This window comes from Hordeum vulgare, chromosome 4H, assembly GCF_904849725.1.
Source record: "Hordeum vulgare subsp. vulgare chromosome 4H, MorexV3_pseudomolecules_assembly, whole genome shotgun sequence".
NCBI classification, from domain to species: domain Eukaryota; kingdom Viridiplantae; phylum Streptophyta; class Magnoliopsida; order Poales; family Poaceae; genus Hordeum; species Hordeum vulgare.
In genome coordinates this window covers 591,415,674-591,439,845 of record NC_058521.1, presented here as the reverse complement: position 1 = coordinate 591,439,845, position 24,172 = coordinate 591,415,674, and the positions used below count along the sequence as shown (strand labels likewise).

Here is a 24,172-nt window from a genome sequence, read left to right as displayed (position 1 = left end):
TCGACATGAGATCTAGTTTTAAAGATTTTGTCGAAACAAAGTCAATGACGAAGACGGATCATCGATTAAATTAACGGTTTAAAAGATAATTTTTTTTTAATTCTGATCATTTAGAATCATCATTGCATACATGCACCACGAAGAGAACACGCAAGCCGGCGCACGGGATGCCGCTCCACAGATGTACACGGTGTGGCGTCTCTAGATAGAATTTCTCAAGATTAAAATCCACCCTCTATTGTAAAGAAAAAAAAAAGAAAGAGAAAAGAAAACACTCTCTGTCCAGTGCAACAAATTGCCTCGTCACCGAGAAGGCGTTTTTTTACCCCCACGGGCCGACGACCGTGTTTTGCTTCCCTGCCGGCAGAAAGAAGCAGAAAAACCCGAGTCCACACACTGTCTGCCTCCGCAGTTCCCATTCCATTCCAACCCCGTTGGCGTAGTTGAGCCATTCCCCTCCTCAAACCCTCCCATCCCCTCCCCTCCCAAATGCTGCCCCCGCCTCGCCGTCGTCGCCGCCTAAAACCCTAGCCCCGCCCCGATGCCGGAGCCCCCCGTCCCGGCCTGGCTCCGCGGCCTGCCGCGCGCCCCGGAGTACCGCCCCACCGAGTCCGAGTTCGCCGACCCCATCGCCTTCCTCTCCCGCGTCGAGCGCGAGGCCGCCGCCTTCGGCATCTGCAAGGTCATCCCCCCCTACCACCGCCCCTCCCGCCGCTACGTCTTCGCCCACCTCAACCGCTCCCTCCTCTCCTCCCCCTCCACCAACCCCACCCCCAACCCCGCCGCCTCCGACTCCTCCGCCAACCCTACCCCATCCCCCTCCCCCGCCCCCTCCCCCTCCCCCTCCCCCGCCGCCCTCTTCACCACCCGCCACCAGGAGCTCGGCACCGCGCGCCGCGGCCGCCCGCCGCCGCAGGTGCTCAAGCAGGTCTGGCAGAGCGGCGAGCGCTACACGCTCGACCAGTTCGAGGCCAAGTCCCGCGCCTTCGCCAAGGCCCACCTCGCGGGCCTCCGCGACCCGACCCCGCTCGCCGTCGAGTCCCTCTTCTGGAAGGCCTCCGCCGACCGCCCCATCTACATCGAGTACGCCAACGACGTCCCCGGATCCGGCTTCGCCGCCTCCGTGCAGTCGCATCGGAGCCCGCACAAGAAGCGGAGGCGGGAGGGCGCCCCGAATTCCGTTGACGAAGGGGACAAGGCCACGGGGTGGAAGCTGTCCTGCAGCCCCTGGAACCTTCAGGCCATTGCGCGGGCTCCAGGGTCGCTCACCCGCTTCATGCCCGACGATGTTCCCGGGGTAACCTCTCCCATGGTCTACATCGGGATGCTCTTCAGTTGGTTCGCATGGCACATCGAGGACCATGAGCTCCACAGTCTCAACTTCCTCCACACCGGTGCACCCAAGACGTGGTATGCGGTTCCAGGGGATCGGGCCGCTGAGCTCGAGGAAGTTATCCGTGTGCATGGCTATGGAGGCAATCCTGACCGCCTTGGTATTTCCCTTTCTGATGTTTGTCTCTTGTCAGTATATTCATCATTCCAGTGTTACAAGTCCAAGGATGTCTGATTGTTTGTTCGTGCAGCGTCCCTGGCAGTGCTTGGGGAGAAAACCACATTGATGTCCCCTGAGGTCATTGTAGCCTCTGGTCTGCCCTGCTGTAGGTACAAGCTCTGAAATGGTCACTGGTCAATGTCTTCTTGTCAAGTGCCTATGGTGCATTAACATTCAATTTGTGTATTGATACACATTCTGCATCTGTGCTTCAGGTTGGTACAACATCCTGGTGAATTTGTGGTGACCTTCCCAAGGGCCTACCATGTTGGGTTTAGTCATGGTCAGTGCATCCAGCCTTTAGACTTCCTTACATCTGTTGTTACGACGTTCCATTCTTGTGGTATGATAATTGTTAGACCATATATTACATCTATGATGCATTTTTATGCTTATAGGACTGACAGTGAACTCAAATAATCAACGATTGCCCGTGCACTGATGTGCGCTGTTGTTTTATTCTTACATCAAATTACCTTTGATATCTTAGGCACATACCATGTTTACTAGGGAACACTTGATCTTTTTTGCCCAAAGCACGATCTTGTTTGATTTCATATCTTTATAGTTGTTTTGCTACATTGGGTTTTTACCCAACTTTTTTATGAACATTCAGAGAATTTAACTTTCTAAGTCTATAGTGCTGCTTTAAGGTTTGTTAATAACCAGGATAGTCTTAATTCTGCATGCCTCTAATACTAAATTCAGGGCTTCTACTATTACTTAAAAAAACCTGAGGTAGAACCTATGTATAAGAATAATTTATTTTGGTCCACCAGCAGATAGTGTACAACGTAGAAACTGAATATCTACATCTATCCATTTTGCTTGTTCTGTGCAGCAGTTCTAAAAGACCTGATAAATATATTACAGGATTTAATTGCGGAGAAGCTGCCAACTTTGCAACTCCCCAGTGGTTGAAGTTTGCCAAAGAGGCCGCAGTTCGAAGAGCTGTGATGAATTATCTTCCAATGCTCTCTCATCAACAGCTTCTGTATTTGCTAGCAGTTTCCTTTATATCCAGGTAAACTTTTATTTATCACCGTACATATAGATCAATTCGGAAAAATACTAGTAACTTCCTTTTTGTCTCCCCACAAAAGCCAAATTGTAGAGTAAGCGGTTTAATTAGATGTACTTGTTAGCTCACAAAGTGATTATGCATGGTATATACTCTCGTTAGGTCTGGACGCTGAAATCTTATGTATAACAACAACAACAAACCATTTAGTCCCAAACAAGTCCGCGTAGGCTAAAATGCTTACGTATACGTTGAGAAGTTTCTGTACATCTATTGGAACTTGGGGGGGGGGGGGGAGTAGGCGCCTGCATCATCTGGTAACAAACTTAATATATCTGCTCAGAGACCAGGGAACTAAATCACATTCATAGATAAGAAGTGTTACTATTGAAACATGGAACTGAGTTCTGCAGTAGAAGATCCTGAATACAAGTATCAAATTTTGCATTAGTACTATTTTGTTGAAGGCTGCATTATTTTAAAGAAAACATCACTAGTAGGAGCAAACATCACTAGTTGCTGTAATGTGGTTTAACATAAGCTGGAACTTGGTGTTGTCCCTTATCCAGTTATCTATGGTGTGTAAGACCCATTCTGATTCTTTATTTGCTGAACACACATCGATGCTACGCCTTCACAAGAGACATTAGTCACAGAACTTTTTATCGATAGGAACAAAAATAAGCACCATTACGATTTACAGATTTTTTTAATCGATGGCAATAGGTATCATTAGCATTTTCACTGTTTGAACTATATAGTAGATGTTATAACATGGTTGAAGGTAACACTTAGTTTTAAATGTAACTGTAAAAATCATTAATACCATTCAACGATCATGCATTTTGCCTGTATCTTGTCAGAATTTAACATGTATAATAAAGTTGAAGTATGATAAAATAGTAGAATTTCAGAGTTTAGAAGAACACTACAGAAGCCCAAAACGTTTGTTTGGCATATAATCAATTAAAAAGAGAAGGCAGGAAAACTTTAAATGATAGTGTCCCTAGGATCTCTTAACACTCTAGGTTCTCTTCGGACGCTAGCAATGCCATTTTAGCTAACAATGCCATCACCTTTATTTTATATTTATTGAGATTTGTATCTTCTTGTTTGTAGAATTGGTTTTAGTTATGTTGGACAGAATCATGATTGCCTCCTGTATTGGGAATTTATGGCTAATAAAACATGTAACATAAGAAACAATTTATGGCTAATAAAACATGTAACATAAAAAACTTGACCAACCAAGCAGTAGCACTTGGCATTATTTTAAAGAAAAAATGACAGACACCAGAATTTCCACGGAATAAATTTTGCTCTACGGGAGTCGAACCCCAGTGGGTTGGTTTGTGCTGGTGCAGCACCCCCACAGACCGAGCGACCGTCGGTTCCTGGAAGAAAATTTATCATATGATGAACCACAGTCATCATTGTCGTACACATGACAAGTTGTTCTCTTGATCAGTTGGTCTCCATGCTATAATTATGAATTTAATTATGCTTGATCTCTAGAGCTTCTGGTGTCCATATTAGAATCATGAGGATGCCAAATGATTATTAAGTTTATCATTCGGAACCTTGAATCTAGTTGGTTATTTTGATTTCAGAACCCCCAGAGAATTATTGTATGGAATTCGAACCTCTCGTTTGAGAGACCGGAGAAAAGAAGAAAGGGAACTACTGGTCAAACGGGAGTTCTTACAGGATATGATTAGTGAAAATGAGCTTTTGTGTTCTTTCCTCAAGAAGAAATTAATTGATAATGCTGTTCTATGGGAGCCTGACCTGCTGCCATCTTCTACTGCTTTACATTCCTGCTCCTCTGGCCCAAAAGCTCTTTGGAAGGCTGATGATGTTCACAGTATCGAATCTATCCCCAAAGAGAACGGTTCATCTGATGGTATTGCATCCATAGCTGGGATACAACCTAAATGCATGTCTATGGACAGCAAATCGTCTGATGCTGTGTCTGTTTCTGAAGCGCAAAAACTTGATGCTGACACTGATGATGATGGTGACCTTCCTTTTGACTTGAGCATCGATTCTGGCTCATTGACCTGTGTTGCTTGTGGAATTCTTGGCTTCCCATTTATGGCAATTTTGCAACCCTCCAAAAAGGCATTGGAAGAGATGTCCCTTGCTGATATAGAGAGATTTAAGCTGAACTGTGAAAAAGAGAACCATTCAAATGCAATTCCATGTTCTGATGATGGTAATTCAGGTATGCCCTTACTTTCCAAGCTTTTGTAGTCTCTGACTTACAGGTGCAGAAAATAAGTGAACATTTTACGGACAGATGCAGATTTGTTTCATGTAGGGTTGTGTTGTGTTATCAATTGTCATTGTTAGTACTTCTCACTGTCCTTGTCATAGTTTCTGCTTATGTGATAAACCTCATTAGGGTTGAATTCTTATTTTCTCTTTTCGTCGAACATGGTGTGTGATCCTGTCTTTTAGCATGTTAAGATTAATGGGTATGGACGAGTAGAAATATTCTGGCTAGAATAATTGTAATAGCAATGGAGATTATTGCTATGTACTGTACTAATCATTGATTACATTGCAGCTACTTTGTTTTAATTACATTGTTTGCTGATTTTTTCTGGTGATACATTGAACACATTACTGAACCTTTTCTCTGCTGTTCTCTTATATTTAAATGTGTATCCTTGCTTGTTTATTAAAGATATTTTCTTGTACTGTACAATATTTCATATTCCAAATTTAGCCACGGTGATATGGTTTATTTTTTCATGTGTGAATATTTGACAAAGGTCTCTACCTATTTGTCAGGACATCCTGTTATTGCCAATAGACCTTCCAGTCCCGTGGCACAGTCTAAATTCAGTCATCAGAATGCGGAATCGCATAAAGATGGTGTGGGAGTTGGCGGACCCCTGCTGCCACATAGTAATAGCTCACATTCTTGCAGCAGTGAAAACACCCTTAATCGGTGCATCAACTCAGAGATGACCGAGACGAAAATATTGAGCACTGGTTTTGAAACCGACTTTAGTAAACAAATTGGCGAAGTTGACATGGATGGACAAGCCGTTGAAAGTTGTGCCAACACTGTTGACTGGAATATAACTTCTGCATTTGTACGCCCCCGTATCTTTTGCTTGCAACATGCCCTTGAGATTGAGGAGTTGCTTGAAGGCAAAGGGGGTGCACATGCTCTCATCATCTGCCATGCAGGTAGGATATACTTATTTTATTCTCATATTCTCTTTGACTACAAATGCCTGATGCATGTTGCCTTGATCCTTCACAGTGGACATGAAATCATTAACTCCTCTTTTGACACACTTGTGTTGTGTCATCATGTTTGTTTTGTTAATGCTTTGTTTTATAATATGCATGCTACATTGATTTAGATTGTCTTCATGTGTGGAACTTGTTTTCTTCGTATTAATAAGTTATTATGGCTTCTAGCTCTATAAAGACTAAATTCTTGAATAGACTATGAAAAACAGTGTATATTATTTTGTATCGTTGAGTACAACTATTATGTTTTCAATTCCAAGTGGCAAATCCCAAAAAACAAACATAATAACAAGAAATACATCGAATTTGTTCCAGTACATTATAATTGGAGGACGATCAGGAAACCCTGTACTAGGATGGAGGGCAGAAATTACTGCAATTATTCGTAAAAAGCCAATTCGTTATTTGAAGGATATACTTACTAAGCTTATACGATCGAACTCTAGTGTTTGCTTGATGTGACTGGTGTTGGTATTGGCTGGTTATGCCAGTGAACTGTGCTTGCAGTTAATTGCAATCATATCTAGTATGTGTGGAAATTCCAGATTACACATGAGTTGACCAGCTGCGTCCTATCTTTGTTAATGGTACTCCCTCCATCCCAAATTACTTGGCTTAGATTTGTCTATATACGGGTGTATCTAGACATGTTTTAGTGTTAGATACATCCGTATCTAGATAAATCAAAGACAAGTAATTTGGGATGGAGGTAATGTTTCTATTTGATGCTATATAAAGCAGTACAGAATAATGCAATGACGAAATAGAATGAGCGTTAGGTCTTAGGAGTCAAGTAGTCTTTCTTCGACATGAGCGATACAGGGAGCTCTTGGCCCACATTTCCATATTTGGTGACCCAAGAGTGCTAATTGCAGATGCATGTAAATGACCCTAGCTGGGACCTTATGCCTCCTTCGAAATATCTCACGTGAAGTCTTATCATGAATCATGATTAGGAACCAATTCTAGACATCTTAACTGCCATTATTTCATCAGTGTATTTCTTGAAGTTCAAATTTTCCCTTATTTCTTGCAGATTACACCAAGCTAAAAGCACTTGCAATATCAATTGCAGAGGAAATCGAGTTTCAGTTTGACTGTAAAGATGTCCCACTTGCAAATGCATCCAAATCTGATCTGCATCTAATCAACATTGCAATTGATGATGAGGGGTACAGGGAAGATGAAAGAGATTGGACGATACAGATGGGTCTAAACATGAAATATTTTGCCAAGCTTAGGAAAGAAACACCAGGGTGCCAAGAGCAGCCTCCTTTATCCTTTTGGAAGAGATTAGATATCTCAGATAAGCCTTCACCTATATCTGTTGTTCCAAACCTCAAATGGCTCTGCAGGAGAGCACGAACCCCATATAGGGTTGTTGGTCATGTCTCCAATCGTAATGTCACAGTAGCCGCTGACGAGGTCAACCCTGCAGCTACAAAGACTGAGATGGACACTTCTGGAAATGTTTATGAGAATGGCAAAAGACAGCAAACTGCTAAACAAGATGCCCCTCTGGAGCCAAGTAGGTTGCTAGAAGCTGACGATGTAGCCGATATGCACGCGTGTTCTGAAGACAATGAACATTGTCTGATTGGTAGCAAAACACAGCAAGTTGCTGAACAAGATGCCCCTCTGCAGCCAATTAGGTTGGAAGAAGCTGACGATGTAGTCGATATGCACACGTGTTCTGAGGACACTGATCAGGACATGCATCGTGTGATTGGTATCCGTATTGCTGTTGCTGAATATCCGATGATGCATCAAGTTTGTGACGGTCCAGTAAATGTTAGTTCCTGTGAACTTGATGGTCTGGTAAGTGCTAGCACTTGTGACGATTCAGTTTGTTCAGCGCATTCTCAGGATTCACCCGAGGTGTCAGATGACTTTACCACTGAACAGCAATGTGTCCAGTTAGGTGAGTTGACTAGTTCTGCGGCTATGTCTGTACAACAGTTCCTTGTTGACGAAAGTATGACTGCAGAAGACAGCAGCAATCACGAAAACTTGGGTTCTTATAATATTACTTCAGAGTGCAAAGATAAACAGTTGCAAGTTCAACAACAGGATAATATTGAACTTGGAGTTGAGGCCGTCAATCTAAAGAGCGCTATTGCCACTGAGTCACAGCACGAGCATCTGAAGAGAGATGTCATCGTTTCGGAAGGCGTGCAAGCTGCTTTGACGACAGTGGTCTCTGGAGATAATAGAAATTCAGTTCACACAGAATCAGATTCTCTTGGTATTTTACTTGGAGCTTTAGCAGAAGAATCTATTCTATCAGACAATCCTGGGAAAGATGAGGTTGACGATGCTTCCTTGACATTGTTGACGCTGGCTAGCAATGACCAGTCTGCAGATGAGGTTGCACACAATGAAGTTATAGAGACGCCTAGCTCTTCTGTTGGCGCATCCCTTTCATGTAAGGGGCGGACTTTGTCAAATTTGGCATCTTATAGATCGCTTGGGATTCAGAACCCAGACAAACAAGAATATGGTGACGAAGTTGGTGTCTGGAGCTGCCAGGGTTTGAAGAACGGCAGAGGAATACGTAGTTCAGCAAACGGTGTGTCAGAAACAAGCAAAAATTCAGGTGCACCAAAAACTTATCAACCAGATCTATTGTCTAGAAGCATTGGAAGCTCAAAAAGAACAAGCATTATATGCTATGTCAGACGCAAGCATCGGCGCAAAAGAAAGAGGGGATCTGAGCCAAGTGCCAGTAGTTCACAAAGTCTTGGGAGCTTTGCCCGCGCCCCATGTGAGAGCCTGAGACCCAGGAGGAAAACTGCAGTAATCGAAGAGGCGGCAGAGCAGACTGAAATCGCAAAACCTCTCGCTGCCGCGACCAAGGGCAAGAGGTCCAAGGTGGTGGAGTTATTTCAGTGCGAGATTGATTACTGTGACATGACATTTGAGAGCAAAGAGGACCTCCGTGCTCATGAGCGCAACATCTGCACCGATGAGTCGTGCGGCAAGCGCTTCCAGTCGCACAAGTACCTGAAGCGCCATCAGTGCGTGCACCGCGACGAGAGGCCGTTCAAGTGCCCCTGGGCCGGCTGCGGGATGACCTTCAAGTGGCTGTGGGCGCAGACTGAACACATTAGAGTCCACACGGGAGAGCGCCCCTACGAGTGCGCAGTCCCTGACTGCGGGCAGACGTTTAGGTACGTCTCGGACTACAGTCGGCACCGGAGGAAGTTTAATCATTACTGATTGGTCGTCGCAGCACTGCTGGGGGGCAAAGGCTCCTCCTCGGGTGGTGCTGCTTTGTGTTATATAAGGTACGTCCGTCCTTGTTTGTTGTAGCAGGCTAGCAGCTCACGTATTTAATTAACCGCCAAACGGCTGGTAGTCTAGTGTTAATCCCCTTGGTTAACAATGTGCCGAGTTTAGTCAGGAAGTAGAGATAGTTTGGGGGCTAAAAGGCTTGCATCAAGATGCAGATGGCCCTTCATTCTTTTTCTCCGTCAATGTATGTAGTTCCCTTGATAAAGTTTATTTATCAATGTGATCATGCTGAAATCTCCCTCAGTTGAGTGATGTATCTAATCTAATCGATGGTATAGTTTTATTATTGCCATGACGACAACATTGATTTGTAGTACTGGGCGACAATTGTTGCTTTGCCTGGGACCGAACTCCTGCAAGATACCGTATGCAGACTCGAATAAGAGAAACATAGCATTGGAGTGACACATTTCCTGTTTAACCCTGTGGGATAACACTTGGATTAGGAAGCAACAGAAAATTAGATTTGACAGCACAGGAAAAAGTTGATTTCTAAAGAGATTTGGGTGGATGGGAATTTTATTTTGAAATAAAGTGCAAAACTTAGGAATTCACAGGATCCTGATCCTCTAAAAAAATCCTGTAATTTTCTCTGCCCTGCAAGAGGGAAAGCGAATCATATCCAAGAAGTAGAAAAAACAACCACAGAAATTCCTATGGATCGAACACTCGGTAAGAAGGAAAAGGACAGTACTTGTTCGAGATAATCACTTAGACTATAAATTATAATTAACTCAATAATCCACAGTATACAAAAACAAGAACAGACTCAAACTAACGATGATCCTCATCTAAAGTAGCAAACGATATACGACGGCGGCGATCTACTGCGACTCGACGGACGGCGTGGTGGTGGAGCCGTGGTCCTTGGCGCCTCCGCTGAAGAAGGGGATGGGCTCGGCGAACATGGAGCTGACCTTGTTCTTGATGCACTCCCAGTGCTCGCTCGCCTCCGCCTCCGTGAACTGCTTGTACTGGTCCTTGGCCTTCTCCAGGAGCGACGCGTCCTCATCCACCGTCCTCTTGAAGCACGACGACACCGCCAACGCCACCTCCTTCTCCGGCACCGCGGAAGCCTCCTTGTTCTCCATCAGGTCCCGGAAAAGAGATCGAAAACTTCTTGTCTGCGTCAAGAGGGAGAAGAAGAAGACGACGATGTGGCTGGTTCTTGCTGCGTTGCTTTGGTGGCAGGGGGCTGCGAGGTCGTGCCTACTTTATATGCGGGGAGTGGAGAGGCCGGCTGGCTTGAGGAGGAAGCCGGGGGCCGTCCCGGCCTTGGAGTAGGGGCAAAGAAAGAACCAAAGAGAGAGATAGAGATAGAGAGAGAGCGTCCCGCTGTTAACCTCTTGGATATCATCGGATAAGAATACCAATTTACCACACGAGGAACTATCACTACCTGGGAGTTCGGACCATCATCATCATCATGGGGGAAACCAAGTAAACACGGATTCTTGGCTTGGAACAGAAGTAGAAACTAGAAACGAACTACTCCGTATTTCTTTACTGATGACGAGAACGATTATCTTCTCAGGTGCAAACGGGAACGGGAGCCACTCCTTGTCTCTGTTCCTTCCTTCCTTGTCCCCTGCTCCAAGCCGCGAGCTTTCTCCGCAAGAAACAAGGCGCCCTCCTATATAACTCCAGCCAGCCCCCACCCCCTAGCCAACATCCACATCCAAGTCTCTTCTCTTCTCCACCGATTCCGTAGCATCTTCTTGGTTGGTTGATTGATTGATTGTCCACTTTGATTGATTGATCTCTCCACCAAGCCCGGCCGGCGTTCGAGTGCCATGGACACCAAGGGAGCGGCGGAGGCAATGCTGAAGGCGGCGGCGGCGCCCAGGGGGACGGAGGAGGAGGCCATGCTCAAGGCGCTGGCGCACAAGGAGACGGCTGCTCCGGCGACGGCCACGGCCGGGCCATGGACGACGGAGGGCATCAAGGGCGCGGTGGAGCGCTACTGGGCCAGCCTCAAGAGCCAGGCCCGCGCAGCCGGCGAGTACACGACGGTCAAGACCCGCGCAGCCGGCGAGTACACGACGGTCAAGACCCGCGCAGCCGGCGAGTACACGACGGTCAAGACCCGCGCAGCCGGCGAGTACACGACGATCAAGACCCGCGAAGCCGGAGAGTACACGATGGCCAAGGCCCGGGCGGCCGGCGAGTACACGACGCTCAGGACCCGCCAGGGCGTGGCCCTCTTCGGCGAGCCCAACATCGGCCCCATCAAGACCATCGTCGATCGTTGCTAGATTTCGTTTGATTGATGAGATGCCAAAGTAGGTTGAGGCTTTGCTGGTTGCTCGAGGTTTTCGTCGATGATAAGATTTAGTTCAGGTCTTGAGAGTTTAATAATTATTAGCTGTTGATCCCGGCACAATATTGTCGCTAGTTAGGAGTACTAGTTCATATACTCGTTGGTTATTTTTCTTTCTTATATACTCGAAGCTTTCCAGACCAAAAATTCCATCTAGTATAGCCTCGGTTTGCGCCCTTGAGCTGGACGACATCAGCAGCTGCTATCTGAATTCACCTCATCTTTTCTTCTCCACGCGGCGTCGCTCCCTCAGGCTTTCGTTTCCTACATGAAACTAACTAGCAGTAGATGAAAAGCAACACATCTTCACTTTGCAAAACCGATGTATGGCCTTTTATAACAGTTCAGTTAACATCCAACAGGCCAACACGGCGTCAATCCACATACTTCTCACAAAGGGGGTCTCTGACTTTTCAGTTTTAGATGTTTTCAGGGGTGCGAGATTTCCAATCAATGCAATTCTCCCCTTCATAATTTGGAGAGCGTTGCTTATCGTTGCAGTCACACTGACAATGCACAGTTTCCAGCTCCAATCAATCATGTATTCCTATGCAGAATATGATAGTAACAGGGAACAATTCCAGTTTCAGCTTCGATTCAATACATATTCCAAGGAAGGCAAGAACAGGTCCAGGTCCAGGTCCATAATGCATCTCACATGAACAACATATCAATGCACTAAATCTGTAATAGTAGCAACAAGGAATGCATCACCACCAAGTGGAGGCAGAATCCACCTCCTTTATTATTATTACCAGTCGCCGGAGCCCAGATCTCTCGACTCCTACTGGCCTACTCGGCCTTCCCGCCGGCGTCCTCCTCCTCACCCTGGCTGCCGCCGGCGCCCTTGTACTTGTCGAGCGCGGCGCCGGTGAGCCGGCAGATGCGCCACTGCTTGAACACCTCGGCGCCCATCCCCTCGTAGAAGTCGATGGCGTTCTGGTTCCAGTCGAGCACGCACCACTCGACGCGGCCCATCCCGATCTCGGCCGCCCTGCCGGCGACGGCGGACAGCATCATGCGGCCGAGCCCGCGGCGGCGCCAGGGCGCGCGCACGAAGATGTCCTCCACGTACAGCCCCGGCTTGGCGAGGAAGGTGGAGTAGTTGGGGAAGCAGATGACGAACCCGGCCGTGACGCGCCCGCCGCCGCGCGGGGACGGGAAGGCGGCCGCCTCCGGGTCGGCGAGCGGGGACGCGGAGAGGTCGAGGCGGCGGGAGCCGACAGTGTCGGCGGAGGAGGGGACGGGGGACGGGGAGAAGTCGAGGATGAGGGCCGTGAAGGAGGCGAAGGGGGCCGGCTGGGGCGTGGGGAAGAGCGTGGAGGCCAGGAGCTCGTGGGTGGCGGCGAAGAGGTCGGTGAGGAGCTCGAACTCCGCCATCTGGTGGATGAGGCTGTGGATGTGGGGCACGTCGCGCGCGTCCGCCAGCCGCAGCTCCGCCCACACCTCGCCGGAGAAGGTCGTCGGCGCCGCCATCCTGGTGCGGGGTTCGGAGCGATAGGGGTGGGGTGGGGGTGGGTGGGATGCGCTGCACTACAGCTAGGGTTGCTGCTCTGCTCCGTGACGAGGTGACCGGTGGAAAATGGAAACGCAGAGTGATTTATCTTTACATTATTTTTTTATACATATGATGGTATACTAAAAAAAATGTTGCTGAACATTTGTGTGCTCATGAACAGTGCTAAGCCTCTCTAATGTTTGGACCTGCCCTCTCATTTTCAACATCAATTTTATATTTACCCGCAAAAAGATCATTTTTATATAAATTGGTCTCATTTTGAGTCCCAACTCCCTCAATCTCTTCATCTACAATTCAAACGACTATGTTCAATTGAAACTGCTGGATTAAAAAAGAAATTAACAAGAAAACTCACCTAGGAAATTCCTCGAACACTTGAAACACTGGTGGTCTCAACGGCCGGTGTCGTTAGACCAAACGTCGGGCGGCGACGAGTGCGAATGACTGTAGAAGGGCAGCGGGGGCCAAGGAAAACAACGAGGTAGACGTGCCGGCGAAGATGCAGTGGTGGGGGGCGACGAGAGGGAGGGACGCAAGTTTTACTCAAACACATAACAATGGAGTAAAAATAGAGAAATGATACACGATTGAGGATAATTTATTCTTGGAGAACACTACATAGCGGCGCCGCATCTATGTCTTGCGGTGCAGCGGCCCAGCTAATCATCTTTCTAATGTAAAAATAGTGTTGCTTTACTAATTAGATTACTTTAAAAAGCATTGCCTACCGCCAAACCCTTGTCATGCAAATCCAATGATGTCATCAGATTTGGTCTAAAATGACCGAATTTTAAAAAGTTTTATCTCTTAAACCGTTAATTAAATCGATGATCCGTTTTCACCGTTGACTTTGTTTCGACGAAATCTTCAAAACTAGATCCCATGTCGATATGTTTCGACAACTTTTGTTTGCTCGTACTTACCACATTTGATGCACTTACTTGTCATATTAGTAACTACTTACTTGTCTGATAAAATATAACTTAATCATCATATTTTTGAAAATTGTGTATAAATATGACGTCTTGACATAATTAAACTGGCAATCACAAACAACTTTTTTTGGGTGATTACGTGCAAAAATATGACAAGTCGACATATTTAAAACCGACGACCACAACAAATCTTTTTTGGTAATCGTTTGTGTTGGGGCATAGTTTATGCTTAAGTAATTTTGGTGATTGATGACAGTACCGTACATGACTAACCGTGTGTGTTAAGGTTTCAGATAACACACGTCAACGGCACAAGACGACTCGTCTCCTCTCTTATGGAACGGAAGCACGGCGCTGTCTACGATTCTTTTTATTTGAGTCATAGGAAAGCCGTACTATTAAGAGGGGATCCGCAGTGGAAAGGTTTGGGTGGAATCTATCTTTGCACACGCACACTTCATTCTTCCTTTCCTTTATCTTTGGAGCGGCCCTCGCCACTTTGTTTCTCGCATCTTTGCAAAATGGTCCCCAGCGGTAGTACCGCTGGTTCTAGCGGTAGTACCGCTGGACTGCTAGCGGTAGTACCGCTGCAGCCAGCGGTAGTACCGCTAGCTGGCGGTAGTACCGCCCCTGGCCAGCGGTAGTACCGCTCCAGGTGCTTTGTTCCACCTACCTAGCGGTAGTTCATGGACGGACCTCTTTGCGAAGACTTTCTTGGCGGTAGTAGTGCTTTTGCACTACCAAGGAGCCAGCGGTAGTATCGCTGGAGTCCCAGCGGTAGTACCGCTGGAGTCCCAGCGGTAGTACCGCTGGAGTCCCAGCGGTAGTACCGCCATGCGGCGGTAGTACCGCCCCTGTTCAACGGTAGTACCGCTGGAGTGCCAGCGGTAGTACAGCTGCACGCAGCGGTAGTACCGCTGGAGCTCGGGCAGAGAGTGGGAAAACGGTCTGATTCCCCCCACTATATAAAGGGTTCTTCTAGCTGAGGAACCCTATCTCTTACCTCTCTAAGCTCCATTGTTGCGCCCCAAGCTCAAAAGTGCCCGATCTCTCTCCCTAGCCAATCAAACTTGTTGATTCTTTAGGGATTGGTTGAGAAGGCCTAGATCCACACTTCCACCAAGAGAAAAGTTGATTCCCCCACCAATCCCTTGCGGATCTTGTTACTCTTGGGTGTTTGAGCATCCTAGACGGTTGAGGTCACCTCGAAGCCATATTCCATTGTGGTGAAGCTTCGTGGTTTAGTTGGGAGCCTCCAAGCTTTGTGTGGAGTTGCCCCAACCTTGTTTGTAAAGGTTCGGTCGCCGCCTTCAAGGGCACCTATAGTGGAATCACGGTACCTTGCATCGTGCGAGGGCGTGAGGAGAATACGGTGGCCCTAGTGGCTTTTTGGGGAGCATTGTGCCTCCACACCGCTCCAACGGAGACGTACTTCCTGTCAAAGGGAAGGAACTTCGGTAACACATCCTCGTCTCCATCGGTTCCACTTGTGCTTATCTCTATCCTTTACTTTGTATTTACTTATGCTTGTGATTATATCTTACTTGTCTTAATAGCTCTCGTTGTTAGCTTCTATAGGGTTCACCTCATTGTCATATTATTTGTGAACCCGTATAGTGTTTACCTTAACTTGCTAAGATTAATTAAAAAGTGGTCGTTGTCTATTCACCCCCCCTCTAGCCAACCATATCGATCCTTTCAGTTTGTAAATATGACAACTCGGCATAGTTAACCTAGCAAGCACACAAAATAATTTTCTAGCATAGTTGTATGTAAATATGAAAAGTTCACATATTTAAATTAGCAAAACACAACCTGTGACGAAATTATTCACATAGCTTGCCAACAAAATTACACCAAATTACCGGAATTAGTTTTCATATTATGAGCCACTTAGTGGCCAGATTAAAAATAACTTACTTGCCTACTATTTTTACATTTTGGTTGTCTAGTGTTTAGTTGTGTCAAGTTGCCATCTTTAATTCATGTAGCTTGCCAGAAAAAAATTACACATTAGTACTTGTCATTTTTATTGTGCCGAGTTGCCATCTTTAATTCATGTAGCTTGACAGAAAAAAATTACACAATGGTACTTGTCATTTTCATTGTGCCGAGTTATCATTTTATTCATATAGCTTGCAAAAATAATTACATCGAATTACCAGAATTATAAGTTGTACTTGCTTAGCTAGTTAGTTATGTTTCTAAAAACTGCACATCAGTCATATTAAAAATACCTACCTACCAGGTTTAAACCATTGTAATCCTATACTATAGGCTATGATCGTGTCGCTGGTGCGAAGAAAAAAAAACAGCATCCAGTTTCATGCAAAAGAGAATAACACTAGCCACGTGCCTGCCTGCAAACGTGTAAAGTGTAGTGCACTGTATAAGGCTATAGGCAGATAGCGTATTGTGTACCATTTCTCTAACGAGGTTGCTTAAAAAATAAGTGCATGCGGCCCGAGCGGCCGCACGGGACCGCCAGCATGCGGCGCTTCTATTTAGATTTTCCCTTTATTCTTCACTGTGCCGTATTGGCGATCGGCTAGGTGCTGGTTAGAGGAGTAAAACAAAATTTTTACTTTTCTAAATGGTTATAGGGGACCGGTTAGAAACGACCTCAGGAGCGTATATTTTTTAGCATGAAGAAAGTGAAATATGTTTTGGGTTGGTGATGCCATCTTCGTATCAAATACTCCCTCCGTTCCTAAATATAAGTCTTTTAAGAGATTTCATTAGGCATCTACATACGAAGCAAAATGAGTGAATATACACACTAAATTATGTCTATATACATCCGTATGTAGTCCACTAGTGGAATCTCTAGAAAGACATATATTTAGGAACGGAGGGGAGTAATAGGTAGACATGTCATTAAGATGGTACCATCGAACACCGCCACCGCTGAGGCGATCGGCGGCGACAGATCTGAGGGAGAGTGATATGGCGCTTCTGGTGCCGGCGGCCCCTTCAGGGGAGCAGATCTCGACCCTCACAGGGGATCCCGTTGGGCTTTTCTGCGGCGTGGAGGAGGGGAGCAGTATGGGGACGAGTCTGGAGAGGTCTCTGTGGGAGAAGACGGAGTGGAGCACGGCGAATCGAGCGTCGGCATCTACGCTGATGGGAGAGAAGCCCAGTGCTGGATCATCCATCGGCGGCGGCCTCTTCTCTGCCCAGGAGTGGGAGTTTTTCCGGGCGCAATCGAGGCGTTTCTTGCGGCGTGCTCAACACCAGGAAGATTGCCTGCTCCGATCACGCATTAGAGCACAACCGATTTTTGGCAGGGAAACTGGTGAGTTCCCCATCGACCCTAATTCTGCAGTTATTTCTGGGAATAGCGTTTGTGTTGTTCCCGTGATCTCTTCCGATTCGGGGAAGGAAGGGTGTAGGGATTTGGTACAGGCTGTAAAAGGGGATGCTTCTGTTATGCTGAATTTATCTAATGTCTCTTGTGGGAAGTTTCCTATTAATTTGAAGGATTTAGAGAGGAATCAAAGGGGAGAGGGAGTGATAATGGGATTACCTTATATTGTTAATGATCCTATGCCTATTGAGGAAAATTTTCTAAATAATGGACGTCATGTTAGGAAACTGAAATTATTAGGACATTCATTTTGCAATCAATGTTTTAATTCCTTTGGAGAGGATGCGTTGTTATGGGAATATGGAGGCTATTTCTGGCCTTCTGGCAAGAGCTGTCGGTCCTCCTGCAACCTATTCCAACATTCATACGTCTGTGCTTCCTCCTTTCCAAGTTGTGCTTTAGTTCTCAGAGTTATGGATATCAGGGAGAGGCAGATGAGAGGTCTGAGAAGATGTTGCAGGAGACAGTTGAGAGTGGGGGTGGGGCGCCGGTTCCTGCAGTGCAGATGGATGCTTCGTTGGTGGGATTGGCCTCTCCGTCGGCTACCGGCGAGGCGACAGAGTCTCGGCCTCCAGCAACCCATGGCTGCTTGGGGAGGTCGGCTGCTAGACGTACCCGAGGCGATTGCACCCCGCTGATCATCGACATGGAGGCGGCCCAAAAGACCGTCAGGGGGTTCATGGTGGTGGGGCGCCTTCTCTCACCTTTCCATGTCAATCCCCATTCCATTGTCGATGAGTTGCGCGCCACAGCTTGGAAGAGTCAAGGGGCGATAACTGTCCAAGAAGTGGCAAGCGAGGATGGGAGATTTGTTCTAAACTTCGTGGCTGAAGGAGATCGACGCTTTGTGCTCAAGGCGCAACCTTGGCACTATAGGCGGGATGGGGTCATCTTTGCCGAGTTCGATGGCAAAGGCGACCCTGCGGAAGTCGATCTGGGTGTCATGTCCATTTGGGCCCAGGTACGCGATCTCCCCTTCGAGCTCAAGACTGAGAGTATGGGTCGGATGCTCGGGGATCAATTGGGGGAGGTGCTAGAGGTCTCTCACCGCAACCATATCATTGTTGAAAAATTCCCGCGTGTGCGTATCGAGATTTTGCTTCATGAGCCCCTTAAGACCTCTGTAGGCTTTACTCCTTTGGGTAGTTCTAAGCAGCTGAAGTTTGATGTGCGCTATGAGAAACTTCCATTGTATTGTGAGTGTTGTGGGCTGGTAGGGCATACCTCTGAGAGATTTTGTAACATCCCCAGTGAGAAAAGAGTTCATACCTACCCAAAAAATCTTAGTGTAGAAGATTACTGGAAGAGTCAAGGCACAAGCAAGAGAGCTCTAAAATTTGGGAGTTTTCCTCGAGGTGAGACGAGTCTGAAGGAAGGAACTGAAGGCAACATTTCTGATGGCATTGTTGTCAAGGTGACTATGGCGGTGAGAGGCCTCTCAGTGGCTGATAAAGCCCCTGCTCCTCCAGCCAAGATGGATGCTTCGACGGAGGCAATGGTGGTTCCGCCTAATAAAGCGTCGCCTGCTTTGGTGGGAGCTAAGTCTTCAACTCAGGCTGACCCCAAGTTTGGCCAGGAGGGCCGGGCTGGGGGGGGGGGAGCCGTCGCTGAACATGAGTGCTGTTGTTGTTGGCCACTTGGAGCGACACCTGACCCAATCTGTACCGTATGGACTCGGCCAGGAGGGCGTGGATCAGTTGGAGAGATGCTCAGCTGGAATCGGTTACTCTGGCCAGGACCCAAAACTGGATGATGTTGCTAATAAGCAGCTCCTGTTCCAGCCTGGGGTCTTGGAAGCGCTCTCTGGAGCTGTGGCTGCGCGTCTGACTTTAACTAGGGAAGGAAATGCTAATGCGAATCTCTGTTTCAGGTTTAATGCTAATAAGAATACCACGCAAAGTCTTCAGAGAAAGAAGGGGAAGAAAGATAGAAAGTACAGGGAGGTAAATAGAGGTGTGGAGGCACGTACTAAGGTCCTGGGTAACAAAAGGAAACTTTTTGCTCATGTCCAACGTACTGGTAGCGAGGTAGAATTTTCTTTTGAGAAGTCTCTGGATAGGTATGAGCGCATGCTGTATGGTGATGTTTCTGTATCCTCTAAGCGGATTTGTATGGGTAGAGTGGAAGTTTTGAAGGACAGGGAGGGTGTTGTTTCACATGTTGCCAAGGAAATAGAGGAGGAGGATGAAGAGTACGTGCATAAAGGGGCAGAATCTATTGATGAAGAAAAAGAAAACTATGGCACATCGACGGCCTCCGAGGAGGAGGACGGCCGGGCCAAATGAAAATCCTAGGATGGAACTGTCGTGGTATGCTCTCAAACACGGCAGTTCGCGATCTTTTGGACCTCCAAGGGCGCATCAAGGCAGAGCTTATTTTTCTTTCAGAGTTGCATTTGAATAAATGTAAAGCCGATGAGCTACGTCGTGTCTTAAATTTTGATTCTATGTATGTAGTGAAGAGTGATGGTCGGGCCGGTGGCCTTGTTTTATTTTATCATAAGATTAATAAAGTTGTGTTGAACTATGCATCGCCTCACTTTATTGATGTTTTGTTCATGCATGAGAATATTGTTCAGTGGCATTTTACAGGGTTCTATGGTTACCCCAATTGGAATGATCGAGTCCTATCCTGGGATGAGATCCGTCATTTTCATAGTAAAGGCGACCACCCCTGGCTTGTCATGGATGATTTTAAGGAGATATTATTTTCTTCAGAAAAAGAAGGTGGTAGTGCGAGACCAAACACAATGATGAGAGCCTTTCGTGAGTGCTTAATGGCTATATTGGTGATCCTTTTACCTGGAGTAGAGGTGAAATTAGAGAGCGTCTCGATCGAGCTGTTTGTAATATTAGGTGGGCGAACAAATTCCCTAGAGCGGTGATTATCAACGAAGAACACATTCATTTTGACCATCGACCTTTGGTCTTGGATATGGCGTATATGGATGAAAATTTGTTCAAGCGTCCAGAGGGGAGAGTGGAACAATTTGAAGCAAAATGGCTGAAGGAAGACACTATTTCTGAGATAGTGAAAACGTCCTGGGAAAAAGCAAAGGCTGCTGGCATCGGACCATGTCTTGCCGATCGCATCCGTGCCGTGCATGCTGATTTGCATGGTTCGCCGACGCTTGGGACCAGGAAACTCTTAAAGGGCCGAAACGGAGAATTAATAAATTAAAAAAGGAACTAGAGAAAGTGAGGCGTGGTAGGAACTAGAGGAAGTGAGGCGTGGTCCGTTATGTGCAGAATCACTGGCCCGACAGAAGGAGATCAAAGTTCTCATCGAGAATTTGTTGGATCAATAGGAAATGTTCTGGCTACAAAGAGGTCGAGCAAATTGGATGATGCATGGGGACCGCAACACTTCCTTCTTCCACAACGCCGCAACGGTCCGAAAAAGAAAGAAATAATATTAAGCAACTTCTTGATGATTCTGGAATTTGGAGGAGAGAGGGTGAACTAAAGTTTCACATTACAAATTATTTTTCAAATCTTTTCACGTCAGAGATTGTGCATCCGGATCAAGAAGTTTTATCCCTCGTTCGCAGGAGAGTATCTTCGGACATGAACAACGCTCTCTTGGCCCCTTATACCGCGAAAGATGTTTATAAGGCTCTGTTCGATATTGGGGATTTAAAGGCTCCTCGACCAGATGGTCTCCATGCTATATTCTATAAAAGATTTTGGCCCATGTTGGGAGAAGATCTAGTTCAAGAGATTTTGCAAGCTATTAACACATCCACCATCCCAGAGGGATGGAATGACACGGCGATTGTGCTGATTCCTAAGGTTAACGTGCCTGAGAGGGTGACCCAATTTAGGCCAATCAGTCTTTGTAATGTGGTCTACAAGATTATTGCCAAAATGGTGGCGTCCAGGTTGAAGGATTTTCTCCCTGAGATTATTAGCCCTACACAGAGTGCCTTTGTGCCTGGCAGACTGATAACATATAACATTCTAGTGGCTTATGAATGTTTCCACACCATTAAAAACAAAAGAGAAGGCAAAGAAGGATTATGTGCGATTAAGCTTGATATGCATAAAGCGTATGACAGAGTTGAATGGCCTTTTCTGAAGGGGATTATGTTGAGATTAGGCTTCCATCAGAACTGGGTTAACTTCATTATGCAATGTGTATCAACTGTCAAATATAAGGTTTAATGGGGACGAGAGTGAGAGTTTTACACCGACGAGGGGTTTGAGGCAGGGGGATCCGTTGTCACCTTATCTGTTCCTGTTATGCACTGAAGGTTTGAATGCATTACTTACACACGCTGAGGAGAGTGAAAGTATAGTGGGAGTGAAAGTATGTAGAGATGCTCCATCCATCACAAACCTACTCTTTGCAGATGATTTGTTGATTCTTATGAAGGCCAATAATGAGAGTGCGATAGCTCTCAAAACGGTACTAGATTCATACTGTGCGGCTTCGGGACAATTGGTTAGGGCCGAAAAATCTAGCATCTTCTTCAGCCCTAATACGAAGGTGGAAATCAGAGTACAAATTTGTACGACCCTGAATATCTGGACTGAGGCTCTAATGATAAATATCTGGGATTGCGAGCACATGTGGGATTAGACAAAACAGAATGTTTCCAATTTCTGGTCGAGAGGATTATAAAAAAAATTAGCGGTTGGAAGGAAAAACTTCTCTCTGTTGGAGGAAAGGAGATCCTGCTCAAAGCTGTTGTCCAAGCCATACCCACTTATGCAATGTCGGTCTTTAAAATTCCCTAAATTTTTTTGTAAAGGAATTGTTGACGCGATAGCGCATTTCTGGTGGGGAGACGAGGAAAACCAGAGAAGGATGCATTGGATGGCCTGGTGGAAGATGTGTGTTCCGAAAGATGATGGAGGAATGGGTTTTCTTGATATTCACTGTTTTAACTTAGCAATGCTCGCGAAACAGGCGTGGCGTCTCCTTGACAGCCCTGATTCTTTATGTGCTACTATCCTTAGGGCCAAATATTACCCTGATGGTGACCTCATGAATACTAAGTTAAGGAAAGGGTCTTCCTTTACATGGCAGTATTATAGCCGAGGTGAATACTCTTAAAAATGGTTATATTTGGCGTGTGGGGAATGGACAAAGCATAAGAATTTGGGATGCCGCTTGGATCCCGAATTGTGCTAATAGGAAAGTAGTTACACGAAAGGGTAGACTTCTGCTCTCTAAAGTGGTTGATCTAATTGACCCTATTACAAATAGTTGGGACAAAGACCTTATTACACAAACAATGTGGCCTATTGATGCTCAGAGAATTCTCTCAATTCCATTGCCACTAAATGACATGCCAGACTTTATTGCGTGGAGTCATACGAAGAATGGTATGTTCTGAGTTAAATCTGCATACTTGATAGAATGGAACCATCAGTATGGAGGTAAGTTAAGACATGCCAATGGGATGGGTCGTTCAATGGTAAACCCTATTTGGGAAAAGATCTAGAAATTATCTTGCCCACCAAAGGTTAAATTTTTCATCTGGCGTACACTACATGGCACTCTTCCTTGTCGTGCTACGCTTGCAGATAGGCATATGAAAGTTTCACCAATTTGTCCTACGTGTTCTGAGGGTCTTGAAAATACTAAGCATTTGCTTTTTCAGTGCTCTAAAGCACAAGAAGTCTGGAAGAGATTAGGAATGGAAGATATTATTGAGAAAGCTTGTGAGATTGATAGGGCTGGTGAGGCGGTATTGGAGTATTTACTGCTTTTACCAGATCAAGAATTGAGGATTATGGGACACCATAGCGTTCGTGAAATGATAGCAATTTCTGCATGGTATTTATGGTGGGAAAGGCAAAAACTGGTGCATAACGAGAAAACTCAGAAAGTTCATATGATATCTATGGGTATATTGGCTCTAACAACAAATTTTGTCAATGCATCATCCCCAATGGCTTCCATTAGAAAAGAGGGATGGTCTCATCCCCTAGGGGTTTTGTAAAACTTAACGTCGATGCTTATTTTGATCATGATCTGTTACGGGGTACGATGGGGGCGGTACTTTGAGATGGTAAAGGAAATTTTATTGCAGGGGTAATAGCAAGATTGACCACAGTTTGGATGTATTGATGGCTGAAGCAATGGCACTCAGGTTTGGACTAACTCTGGCGCAAAAGGTGGGATGTAATCATCTCATTATCAACTCGGACAATATGGAGGTTATTGAGACAATGAAGGAAGGAGGACGATCTGCGGGAGCGGCGACAACAATTTTTGATGACTGTTTCCATTTTGCTTGTGATTTCGTTGCTAGTAGATTTGAACATTGTAATAGAGAAGCTAATAAAGTATCTCATGAATTTGTTTGATTAGCTAAATTTTCTAGGGCTTCTGACTGGTTTGATGAACCACGAGATGGAGTTGTATCGTTACTCTTAAACGATGTTTTGATTATAGCTAAGGAATAAAGATCTTGTTTTCCTAAAAAAAAGATGGTTCGAACACGTTTTACCATGCCCAATTCACAAATAAAGGAATGGTGGTTTGTATTCTTGAGAATTTTACATATTTATTTTTTGTCTTATACAGTTTTTCATGTTGTTATTATTGTTAATAACACTATTGTTGTCTCTATCCCCATTCTCGGATTCTCGGACATAAAAGCTTTATGCTAGAGAATATATCTGATGGACAATTATTTTCCAGACAATTTCATATGAGGATAATTAAAAATATTTTTGATATTTTTTCTATAATGTTGAGGAATTCCTTAATTAGAATCTAGGGATGATGATGTTCTTAGCCATAAGAAAGTGAAATACACTAATACCAAAGGTGACTCTAGCTCCATATGTTCACATGCAAGATGTCGTGATTCCAATAAAGAACCCTTAAGGACGATCACCGAACCCATACACTTTGGCAACCCTTGGGGGCGGTCATCGA

At 45.7% G+C, this 24,172-nt stretch overlaps 3 protein-coding genes and 1 pseudogene across 3 annotated transcripts; 2 read left to right on the top strand and 2 right to left on the bottom strand.

The window, feature by feature from the left end:
* The first annotated feature begins 524 nt into the window (after window positions 1–524).
* On the top strand, window positions 525–9,423 carry LOC123449830 (lysine-specific demethylase SE14). Its single transcript, XM_045127170.1, has 7 exons — window positions 525–1,493; window positions 1,584–1,662; window positions 1,768–1,835; window positions 2,426–2,576; window positions 4,184–4,797; window positions 5,370–5,774; window positions 6,880–9,423. The coding sequence occupies exons 1-7, from the start codon at window positions 542–544 to the stop codon at window positions 9,060–9,062; spliced, it is 4,452 nt and encodes a 1,483-aa protein (XP_044983105.1). The 5' UTR covers window positions 525–541; the 3' UTR covers window positions 9,063–9,423.
* Window positions 9,424–9,834: 411 nt separating this feature from the next.
* Window positions 9,835–10,421, bottom strand: LOC123449833. Its single transcript, XM_045127172.1, has one exon. The coding sequence runs from the start codon at window positions 10,226–10,228 to the stop codon at window positions 9,962–9,964; it is 267 nt and encodes an 88-aa protein (XP_044983107.1). The 5' UTR covers window positions 10,229–10,421; the 3' UTR covers window positions 9,835–9,961.
* Window positions 10,422–11,977: 1,556 nt separating this feature from the next.
* On the bottom strand, window positions 11,978–13,044 carry LOC123449831 (probable acetyltransferase NATA1-like). Its single transcript, XM_045127171.1, has one exon. The coding sequence runs from the start codon at window positions 12,931–12,933 to the stop codon at window positions 12,250–12,252; it is 684 nt and encodes a 227-aa protein (XP_044983106.1). The 5' UTR covers window positions 12,934–13,044; the 3' UTR covers window positions 11,978–12,249.
* A 7,800-nt stretch (window positions 13,045–20,844) lies between these two features.
* On the top strand, window positions 20,845–23,689 carry LOC123450855 (annotated as a pseudogene).
* The last annotated feature ends 483 nt before the right edge of the window (window positions 23,690–24,172 follow it).